General features: G+C 39.5%; 2 protein-coding genes across 2 annotated transcripts in view; both read left to right on the forward strand.

Annotated features, from left to right (window-relative positions):
- The first annotated feature begins 380 nt into the window (after nt 1-380).
- Nucleotides 381-3,369, forward strand: LOC114459618 (E3 ubiquitin-protein ligase TRIM47-like). The gene is made up of 4 exons (XM_028441802.1): nt 381-434; nt 937-1,068; nt 2,284-2,962; nt 3,182-3,369. Exons 2-4 carry the CDS (start codon nt 1,060-1,062, stop codon nt 3,367-3,369), a joined length of 876 nt encoding a protein of 291 aa, XP_028297603.1. The 5' UTR covers nt 381-434; nt 937-1,059.
- Nucleotides 3,370-11,189: 7,820 nt separating this feature from the next.
- LOC114459619 (uncharacterized) overlaps nt 11,190-12,225 on the forward strand; it is a 22,907-nt gene continuing 21,871 nt past the window's right edge. Inside the window, exons 1-3 of the mRNA XM_028441803.1 lie at nt 11,190-11,443; nt 11,734-11,805; nt 11,912-12,135. Coding sequence (XP_028297604.1) covers nt 11,285-11,443; nt 11,734-11,805; nt 11,912-12,135 — 455 coding nt within the window. The 5' untranslated portion in view covers nt 11,190-11,284. The remainder of the gene's footprint in view (nt 11,444-11,733; nt 11,806-11,911; nt 12,136-12,225) is intronic.

Below are 12,225 nucleotides of genomic sequence, written 5' to 3' on the forward strand. Positions count from 1 at the left end.
GTAACAGTCCATACATACAGTATATCCACTATGAGGAGTAAAATGTGTGTGTTTGTATTATTTAATTTAATATATTTGATCTTCCTATGATAATATGACACATTTAATCACAAAAGGCAGCTTCAAACAGATCAATGTTGACAGGTTGTCATGGCAACTCAGGCTAAAATGGAAGCTCAATGTTGACAGGTTGTCATGTCAACTCAGGCTAAGATGAAAGCTCAATGTTGACAGGTTGTCATGTCAACTCAGGCTAAGATGAAAGCTCAATGTTGACAGGTTGTCATAGCAACTCAGGCTAAGATGAAAGCTGCAGAATCTCCACCATTCTACAGAATCTCCTCCTGCACCGTCAGAAACGACTAAAGTAGCTTTAATAATATAGATTAACGTTGACCAGCAGATGTCATCAGTGAGCAACGTTTGAGACCAAAGTGAGTTTCTAATAATAATGTCAACTTTAATGACTAATTTTGTGATTTCCCACAATCCAGAAAGTAAATACTGCTTGTTTTAATCTAAATGTGTTTACATATTTAGTAATAATCTTGTGTGAATGAGCTGATATTGAACGATCTTTGGAACGACTTTGTCATTTTAAATTTGTTCATTTTAACGTTTAACATTTAGTCTGAATTGAATCATTATATACTGTGTGTGTGTGTGTGTGTGTGTGTGTGTGTGTGTGTGTGTGTGTGTGTGTGTGTGTGTGTGTGTGTGTGTGTGTGTGTGTGTGTTAGCGGCATATATTATATACATCAGAAACTATAACGGAATGTCTCACTGCACGTAAAGCTACATATTATTATTATTATTATTATTATTACATATTATGACAGGCCCATATTTCACTGGCCTCAAATCAACAGGAACAAGTATTTACTAATTTTAATGTGACACATTTAACATGTGATCATTACTTTGTTTTATTCCAAGATATAAATTGTAAATTGAGGAAACATTGGAATTGAGCTGCTGAAAGGAAGTGACGGATTGCTGCTCTGCTGCTTTTTATGGGAACACCTTTAAACATTGAAGGGCTTAATTATAGGACGTCTAATGTCAAAGGTAAATGACAATTTTCTAGCTGTTTTTAGCATTTAGCTCATTTTGTTTACATTTAAAACAGGGATTCACGTCAAACATGTTATATGTAATTGTCTACAATATGTTTCAAGGCTGTAGCTATTGAATATTTTTGTAATCCAAAATTCCATAGATTAACATATTTTTTTAGTTAAAGAGAAATTATATTCATACATGAGAAACTAACATATTTGACTTAGGAATGAATGAACCATTTGTTTCCTTTTTTAGATAATCAACAATTTTGCTTTTTAGCAAACGGCAATTGCATCTCAGGAAACGTGACTAGTTAATATAAAAATGAATAAAACAAACAGAATAAGATAACTTTCTACTTCTGCCAAGTCCAAACATCTTCTCAGATATCTACAACTACATAGATATCTTTATTTGAGGAACATTGAAGATAACTTGAACTAAAGTTTAGAATTGGTGACGTGACGTTTTCCATATCTTTAACTTTCATTTTATCAGGTCCAAATGAGGTTTGATATAAATGTAATGTTCATTTTGAAAAAAAGTTTGCCATTGGTTTCCATCATCTACCACCCACCACCAAAAGTCATGTGATGTGTGATAAAATCTAAGAAAGGTCTCTACTGCTCATGGGGAACGATTTTTATTTTTTAATATAAATTAGCCGTGAATGGATTAAAAAAATAACCAATCAATTGCAAATCAGACTAAATAATCACGATTAATCACAACTTGTGAATTTCAATCACAAGTTGCACAGAAATGACGTGTATTTATAAGTTACATTTGAGGCAGATAATTAGTTTAATTTGTTTTCCCAAACAAAATCACTGTTAAATGTAGTGTGTGGTCCATGCAGACTTTAAAGGTTTGTGCTGTTAAACCTCAGTCTGTTATTACACAATATATTGGTTATTTTAAAGAAAACAAGATTGTACATTAAAATAAAGTACGCAAAAAAATCTAACCTATAATTTTGAAAAATTCCAGTGTCAATATGAGAGAACCTTAGAACTAATTTGAACCTTAAACATTCAAACTATTGCACTTTTACATTCAGCTGCTGAGGCACAGCCGACTGTCTACATTACTACAGGATGACTGAATCAATGCTAAATACTAGAGGTGATCTCAGTGAGATGGACTCAGAAACATTAGTAAAGGAACATTCCACAACAATGAGAGTGTCCTGTTAATGTGCTGTTCATCTCTGTCCCTCAGTTTGTGGACATGTCTCCTGCCTGCAGTGGGATGTTTGAACATCACTTCCTGTGCTCCATCTGTCTGGAGGTGCTCACTGATCCAGTCACCACACCATGTGGACACAACTTCTGCAAAACATGCATCAGCACACACTGGGACACCAGTACCACCAGCAGGTGTCCCGTGTGTAATCAGGTGTTCAGCACTAAACCTCAGATGAAGGTCAATATTATGATGCGTGAGATGGTTTCTCAGTTCAGACGTGAATCTGAGAAGAAAGCAGCAGCACCAGGAGAAGTTCCCTGTGACGTCTGCACTGGAACCAAAGTAAAGGCCCTGAAGTCCTGCCTGGACTGTGTGTTCTCCTACTGTGAGACTCACCTGGAGCCTCATCTGACAGCATCAGGCCTGAGAAGACATCAGCTGGTGGAGCCTGTGGAGAACCTGGAATCCAGGATGTGTCCAAAGCACAGCAAACCTCTGGAGCTGTTCTGTCAGTGTGATCATACACGTTTCTGCTTGATGTGTTCTGTTTTGGAGCACAGGAGTCACCAGTTAGTCCCTCTGGGAGAAGATCTGTTTGAAGACAAGAAAGTTTATCTTCAGCAGATGATCCAAAAGAGACGAGAGAAGCTGGAGGAGATCAGAGAGTCAGTGAGATTCAGGAAGGAAGCAGCAGACAGAGGGAAAGCTGAAGGTGTGGAGATGTTCACTGCTTTGATGGAGCTTGTTCGGAGAGGCCTGAAGGAGCTGATGAAGACAATGGAGGAGCAACAGGAAGCAGAAGAGAGAGAGGCTCAAGGTTTGATCAAAGAGCTGGAGGAGGAAATCTCTGAGCTGATGAAGAGAAGCTCTGAGGTGGAGCAGCTCTCCCACTCTGAAGACCACTTCCTCCAACACTTCTGCTCCCTGAAAGCTCCTCCAGCCACCAAGGACTGGACAGAGGTCATGGTCCATCCATCATCATATGAAGGAACTGTGCTGAGAGCTGTGGCTCAGCTGGAGGATACACTCAGTGACAAGATGATGAAGATGAAGATGTTAGAGATGAAGAGGCTGCAGCAGTTCCATCAACAGGAAGGGATATATTACTGCGACTCCTAAGAATGGTTTATGGACTGTGATCCTCAGAGATGGAAATGTGTATGCAGCATGTGAAGATCCTTCAGTTATTCTTCATCTGAAGTGTGTTCCTGAGAAGGTGGGTGTGTTTGTGGACTATGAGGAGGGTGTGGTCTCCTTTTATGATGTAGATGCAGCAGCTCTGATCTACTCCTTTACTCACTGCTGCTTCACTCACAAACTACACCCATACTTTAGTCCTGGTTTAAACTACGGTGGTAAAACTCAGCACCTCTGATCATCTGTCCTGTCAATCAAAGTGAATGATCAGTGTCATGATGAAGTCTCACCAACAATAGATTCAATGGTTCTCTGCAACCATTCACTTCTCCAGGTTGGTTACACACTCCATCCAACCTAACATGTATGTTTCTCAACAGTGGGAGGAAACATTTTATTAAAGAAGTTTCACATTTGGTGTTTGGATTGTGATGAAATAAAAGTGGATTTAAAAAAATATTGTCAGGGCAAAAAATGTTAGTTATGTTTATTAACATATTTACTCATATTTACTCATAGACCTTATTCTTTTTAAGGCTTTAAGTTGAGACTTTTCATTTCTGCTGTCTCATGTTTTCTGCTCTCTTCTCGAGGTCAGCTTCCCAAAACACATATTATCCCTCAGACTCAAAGGCATCACACACTCACATGCCTACACTCACATGCCTACACACACTCACCTAGTCACACATACACACCCAATACACATCCATTCATACACATAAACACCATACACGCACACACCTCCAACACTCACGACAATCAGGAGATACCAGAGAACTGGTTGTTTTGACCTAAAGAAGAAACTGTCTCTTTTCACCTTCTTCTTTCACCTCCTCTCTGTCCTCTTTATCTCCTGGGGGGAGGAGGAAGGGGGACTGAGGGGGAATATACGTGATGAGTTATTACTGTGGGCCACTCGATCATCGGACGTCCGCCCAGGCGGTCACTAATTTTTGTCCATCTTTGTACTCTTTTTTTATTTAGTTTTATAATAAACCTTTTTTTATAAAATCATCAATACTTCGACTGGACTCCATCATTCAACCAGAGCAATAAATCATGTCTCCAAATGAGGTCAACCGCAAATTTGCCGTGACAAATTGGCGTCACGAACAGGATCCATCTTCTACTCTGGGGGGCTTCTGCCGTGGACCAGCACCGGAGAGTGGACGCACTTAAAACCCCAAAGCATGGGACTCCGAGTCTGCCCCTCAGACAGAGACTGGACCACGAACCATCGGTTGATCCTCAAACACCAATTCGGACAATTAAGGTAAAGCGGCCTTTTTATATATATATATATATATATATATAAAAATTTTCATTTACATATATGTATATTCGCTCTGTGTTGATAGACAGGCAACCAGTCGAGTACTGTATTGATTTTCATCATTCTGGAGGTTCTCTCCTCCTTCAGCTGTTCTGTGTTTTGACGCAGTGAAAAGACTGCCATGAGAAAGGGCTCAAATTGTTGAAGTTCTTTGCTTTTTAATATTATAAGTTCCCTATATTTTCTTCGGGCTCGGGTATTTTTGTTCAGGCATCTAGTACGGCTGGTCATTATTTACTTTGGTTTGGTTCAGGCACCTCCACGGACAGCCTGTGAGGTCCCGACCATAGGATAGACAGGCAACCAAAATTTCCAAAACACCCCGGTACCATGTACTGAGTTCACCTCTGTACCGATATCAAAATAGATTAAAACCCCAACCCTAACCTAAAGTGTAGTTAAGACTACAGGGAGTAAAACACTAATAATGGAATCAAACAGAAAAATCCAATAAACAAATAATATATGCATGCGTATATACAATCTTGGTATGATGTGAACTCAGATCATGAAACCGGCAAGCTTTCGGTGAGTTTTACTTTTTTTTTTGTTAAATCTTTGTTTTTATTTTGTTTAAACGTGTGAATGGAATCAGATTTCTCCCTTTGGTTGTTTGGCTTTAATGCTTTCATTTTGGACGAGAGTCGGCTGCTGCATTTTCTGTGCGTTTTGGCTTTTTTCTCAGCTGAACGTGCGGACGTGTGTTGTACGCGCACACAGGGAGGCACACCCACACACACACACAGAGAGCGAGCGAGACACACACACACACACACACACACACACACACACACACACACACACACACACACACACACACACACACACACACACACACACACACACACACACACACACACACACACACACACACACACACACACACAGCGAGCGAGTAGTGCCCCTCATTGGCCAGTTTAGTGAAAGGTCACATGATTAAGACACTACATACTTGATTCCCAAAACTAACAGCGTTAGTGACACAACGTTGTGGTTTCTCAGCTTTCCCTCTGCCTACAGAATAGTGCTAAGCCATTGCAACACAGACACTATTTTTATTTTTATTTTAACACGCACTCAAACACACACAGATGAATACAGTATTTCATTTTATTTTATTTTAATATTACTGTTATCATCATTATCATTTTTTATTATTTTATTGTTAGTTTCTGTTGGCTTTGCGGTTGTCCCTGAAGAAACGACATCTTCAATGAAAGCTCTTAATGAATGAAATCACCTCCAACTCTTATGCTAATGAAATGTCAACATCATTCAAAGGACCAAGCTTCAGAAGGAAATCAACTATCAAAGGACTCAACTCTCCCATTCAGCAAAGCAATGCTGCAACGAAATAACTCGCTCACTCCCAAGTCAACTTCTCATCGTCTATGGAATGGGCCACATGCCAATGCTGGGATTAACACATCCTGCCCCATCATCAAAGACTGAAAACCTGTGGGCGTCGGAGTTGGTTGGACACTCCCCCACCAATGAGTTGCGGGTTAAACGCCACGATTACTGCCTGAATGATGGGCAGCAACTGCAGACTAATCACACGTCTGCTGGAACATCTTCACCAAAAAAGACACTGTTTCAAAAGCCACGAGGATACCAAGCCATAAGAAGTCCACCACAGCCTTTGGTGGTAGTGCTATATCACCTTAGCCTTGAACTTTGGCATGGAGGGGGACAACTAGCAAATAGCCAACAAGCTTCTCCTTCGATAGGACAATACAAACCCCTCTATTTTCTGACTGTACGCTAGATTATTTTGTTTTCATTTATTCTCACACGCTTTGAGATACACTTAAAAGAAGGTGTGCTCTAAGCAGACATACAGTCAACAGGTTATGTACCACAGACCTTTAAAACCACTGTAATCAAACCTCTCCATAAAAATGACTTGTCCAATTATAGACCAATATCTAATCTCCCTTTAGTTTCCAAAATGTTTGAAAAAGTCATCACAGGTCAACTATGTGATCACCTACTTAGGAACAATTTATACAGAGCTTTCAGTCTGGCTTTAGAGCCAATCACAGCACAGAGACTGTCTTAGTAAAAGTAACCAATGATCTTCTCTTAACCTCAGACAGAAGGTTGATCTCAGTTCTGGTTCTCTTAGATCATATCTGTCAAGTTTTGGATTTGAAAATAAGGGAAATTTTCTGGCGTCCACTACGATCCGTCCCACCCTCCCAACTAAGCTCCAGTATTCCTTATATTTTAATATAGATGTACAATAAATCTAAAATACCCACTTGTCAACTACTTACTAAATACAATGATGTGATTAGAATCTGGTAGGTCGACCTTTATTAACATTTAAATGTTTTGAACATTCCTACTAGGGCTGGTGATATGGACCAACACTCATATCTCAATATATTTTATCTAAATGATGATATATAATATAAATCTAGATAATTTTATCAAATAAAGTCTGATCAGAAAGAAAATTCTGGGTTAAATTTGCTGATGGAAAATGTTACACAGGCTCATTTATTAACAAACACCTGATCAATATGTGACACTTATTAATCATCTAACTGAGCCTTCTTCTTGCTTCTCTCGACGAGGTCAGTCGCACTCTCTGTTTCTCCCTCCCTTCCTTTCTTATCTCTCTCCCAGCTGCTGCTTTGTCAGGTCTTGTGAAACTAACAAGAGCCTCTCTCTGCAACTCATCCAAAACCGGAATAATGGAATTAATTAGTTGGTCTCTCAGTGCTATCGATCAGATTTTTTCGACGCAAAGAACCAGGGGTGGCGACCCCGCATGTCCAAGCGGGACGTTTGCGGCTGGATACACCCTTGACCCTTGGAACAAGTGGCGAGTTGTGTGTCTGTCCATCCTTTCCGTGGAAGACGTGGAGGACATCTACATGATTGGAATAATGATAGTAGGCATGCTGCTGATCGGAGCTGGTGGCTTCCTAATCTATCGAAAAGTCCGTACTACGCTGGTGACTGTTTTGGAAAAGCTGCCAGTGATTTCTGAAGGATGTAGCAGGGCTCTGAACACTCAGACTCATGTGTTGATCGATATCAAAAGCAAGCAAGAGCTGCTTTTGGATCGTCTACGCGTTATGGATAACAACTGGGAGAAGTTAGAGACCAGGCTTGGAAGTGGAAACTAGGCCACTCATTGGATTACAGCAGAGAGACCCAGGACAGAAGGCTATTGGAAATTAACATAGCCTGTATCAAATCACATTGCTTATCTCCCTTTCGGCTCCCCAGCCAGCCAAGGCTAAAGCCAAGGTTGTCTCAATTCTTATCACCAGGAAGTTTCTGCAGACGGCGGCTCTTACCCCCCACTCCCTCCCCCCGCTCCCTCCCTACATTCCTCCTGGAACTGTTGATGCTGAACTTTTCCACACGTCATCTGGTTGTCAGTAACGCAGCTACAGGTCTTCAACTTCAAATGCCTCGTCGGCCATCTTTCCCCACCTCCCAACCGCAGCTGCATGGAGGCGTGGTTGCAGCGCCGACTGGCAGCACGCCCATGTCCCCAAACGGCTGGACTCCTGTTGTTCTTCCCACCTGACCCCCTCCCCCAGCCAACCTCCCACCCAACCCTTCCTACATGCCTTGTCTCGAGTTGTTTGACTGTGTCATGCTTACATTTATGTTTGCAGAGGCGGTTTTTTTTTTCCTGGTTTCACACTGCTTTCTCTGTTTAGGGAAATCAGTTTCAAACTGGCAGTTTTTTTTTCCCCTCACCCCTCCTCTCCTCCTGTTATTGATCCTTTTTTCACCTAAATATGTGGGCGCCGCAAACGGCTGCTCTGGTGTGTTGATGTGTCTCCTTTCACTGCAACTACCTAGTCAAATTCCTCGTATTGTTCTAAACTGTACCTGGTCAATAAAACTGATTCTGATTCTGATTCTGATTCTGATTTACATGTTGTTCTGAGAAGTAAAAGCAGCGACTCTTAAAACTAGTATTTTGATACATAATAAGCTATAATATATACATATATATACAGTATATATATATATATTGAAAATAAGGGATATATATATATATATATATATATATGTAGACATGAAATATTATAGTTTTCTATATTGCCAAAATAAAAAAACTTGATACATCTTGAATCTCAATTTATCGCCCAGCCCTAATTCCTAAATTATAAAACAGCCAAAATAAAAACATAAATGTGTATATGAAGCACATGTGTTTATTTAATATACTTACAGTTTATATACAAGTCAGCACGTTGCATATTTATTATTAATTTCACATTGCTTGTCTTTAAGTCAGACATTAACATTTTATTTTCATTAGATATTTTCTTATAATTTCTCATACTCACTCATGTGGTTCTCTGGTATTCACTAATGACTTATTATAAGTAAGTAAGTAGTTTATTTATAAAGTGCTTTTTGCAGATAAAATCACAACGTGCTGTACAGAGTTGTGGTAAAAGTACAAGTGCAACACAATAGAATAATAAAACAAGAGTGCATAAACATCATAAGAACAGCAACATTAAAGGATAAATAAAAATTAAAATCCAGTAACTAAAAGCTTTACTGTAAAGTGTAGTCTTCAGCAGTTTTTTAAAAGTGACCACACAGTTGAGCTCCCTGAGAGACTGGTGCAGGTTATTCCAGAGTCTGGGAGCTACAGCCTGGAACGTCAGGTCTCCTCTGGTTTTAAATTTAGTTTTTGGGGTCTTTAGGAGACCCTGACCTGAAGACCGAAGGCATCGCCCTGATGAGTAGGGGCACAACAAGTCTGAGATATATTTAGGGGCCTGACCATGTAACGCTCGGAACGTGAGAACTAATATTTTATATTCTATGCGAAACTTAACTGGAAGCCAGTGCAGAGTAGCAAGAATGGGGGTGATGTGGGATGTTCTAGAAGCACCAGTTAAAAGTCTGGCAGCAGCGTTCTGAACGATCTGAGTCTGTTTAGGGTCGACTTATTAAAACAAGTAAAAACAGAATTACAGTAGTCAATACGAGATGATATAAATGCGTGTATGACCAGTTCTAGATCTGATTTTGATAAAAGATGCCTCACTTTAGAGATATTTCTCAGGTTGTAAAAACAGTTTTTAGTCAATTGACGACAATGTCCCTCCAAAGACATGGACTGATCAAAAACAACCCCAAGGTTTCTGAGGCTGGTTTTAACAGATGAGCCCAGATCACCAAGAGAGTTTTTAATTAGAGGATGTTTTTATCAGGAGCAATGATCAGAGTTTCTGTTTTGTTTGAATTTATCTGGAGATAATTTGATGACAACCAGTTTTTGAAACAGGATATACAATCTAAGGGTTAATAACCTTCAACATTAGTATTTGATACATTTCCGTCAGGCTTTGGTTCTGATCACAGCACAGAAACAGCTCTGATCAAAGTGATCAATAAGGTTGAACACTGATTCAGCAAGAGTTTCTGTTCTCATTTGATAGGATCTAAGTGCTGCATTTCACACTGTGAACCACAACATTTTTTCTCAGAGATTTCAAACGTGGGTTGGACTAAATGGACAATGGTTTAAGTCCTACTCTGAGGAGAGAAGTTATTTTGGAAGCATTGTAAACTTTGTAGAGTTGTGTCCTAATGGTGGAGTGTTATTGGTTTAGAACGCTGGGCTTGTAATTGGAGGGTCGCTGGTTCAAATCTCGCCCGGGCAATCGCTGTGGGATGTTGAGCAAGTCCCTTAACCCCATTCACTGCTCCTCAGGGATGGGTTAAATGCAGATAATAGATTTGTATATGTGTAAAAATATATATGCCAATAAATAAAAGCAAAATCCCTGATTTAATCTTTAATCTTTGAATGTGACCAATTAATGGACCCCTTCTGTTCTGGTCTAAAAGCTAAAGACAAGAAAAAATATCATAAAATTGTTATATTGTGCCGTGCATTTAATTTGAATTATATCATTTTTTTTTTTTTTTTTTTAGTTTAGTTTGGACTATTTTTTTCTAACTGTAAATGATATATTTTAGTGCAGGCACTGCATGTAGATGACCTGAGGCTACTGAGTCACCTGAAATTATCACTATGGAAACCAAGTGTTCCATATTTCTGTGTTCCATAGTAACTTGTACAAACAAACCAACTTGGCTTTGAAGTGCAGCGAACTTTCATCTTCAGCATAGAAAACCTTCATTCTTCAGTTTTTGAGCTTTCATCAACAAGGAATTCTCCTCAGAAGTCTACATCGCTCTTTGATATTAAAAATACCTTTTTTTTTTTAAAGTATCATCAGCAACAGTTTAAAAAACATTTTAAGTAAACTCAAAGTAAGTGCTTTTAAGGTGATATTATGTTTCCAGACTTAATGTGACAGTGCCCTGGGTGTTATGTGTTTCTACAAAAACATCTTAAAAATGATCAATAGAGAGAAATGCAATGTAACAGTGATGTAAATGAGATGTCTTTCATCTCTGCAGTGATTAGCATGTAGTGTGGTAAACTGTTAGCAGCTGTTTAACAGTGATCCTTAATGTCATTAAGCTTTGGTTAGTCTGTGAATTATTACACTGTAATAGATCACAGTTAGTGAGCATTAATGATTCTATGTGTCAATGTTAGACATTATGAAGAAAATAATCACCTTGAGGTGGAAAGCAGAGCATTGGAAGCATCTCCATCCTCAGGATTCAGAGGAGGGGCTCCAGGAGGTCACTAACCCCCCACTTCCACCTCCATCTCATCCTGCTGTTCAACAGCCAACTTTAACTGAAGTAAGACATAACCTAAACACAAATGAAGCTCTATATTCATATATAATAATTGTATCAGTGAATTTCTACTGGTAGCAGTAGTTATTACAGTTATTGACAGAAACATTCTCCTTAAAGATGAAGCTTTTGTTCAGTTGTTCTTTCTCTAACTTTGGATGATTGATGAGATCATTCTGTATATTATTATTGTGGTTCTCTGCATAACTGGTGTAAAGTGTTTGTAAATATCACTGATCTTAATGCTTACATTATTTTACCTTTTGTTACTAATACATGATTTCCTCCCTCAGAGTCTGGAGGATGTTTTGTGTCCTGTTGATGAGCGGATGTGTGCCCGGGAAAAGCAGGAGTATATTCAGCTGGTAGGAACCTGGACACGCCCCCTTCCCCTTCTGTAGAATTTTCTACTTAATAATGTTAATGTGTTATTGATTCTTCCTAAAATATAGATGTTCTTTTGCTTTTCAGAAAAAGGTCCCCAATCAAGAGCACAGGTACGGAGCCCAACATGGAGGCCAGTACAGGGGCCACTGTAAACCTGGCCCTATAGTGTTTATTGATGTCAGATATGGGGCCCCAACCATTGAGGACCGTACAGTCGACACCATCTTGTTGAAAGCTGAGTACTGCCCCCCACAAAATTCCTCAGTGATGGCCCCAGTGATGGCCCCAGTGAAGGGCCCAGTCTCACAGTGAGTTGTTTTAATCCTACATGTCTTTCTTGTGTCTTAGTCCGGATCGTGCTCTTACACTGTGTATTTGTGTTTTGTTCCTCCAGAACG

Source organism: Gouania willdenowi, unplaced genomic scaffold (assembly GCF_900634775.1).
Source record: "Gouania willdenowi unplaced genomic scaffold, fGouWil2.1 scaffold_332_arrow_ctg1, whole genome shotgun sequence".
Lineage (NCBI taxonomy): Eukaryota > Metazoa > Chordata > Actinopteri > Blenniiformes > Gobiesocidae > Gouania > Gouania willdenowi.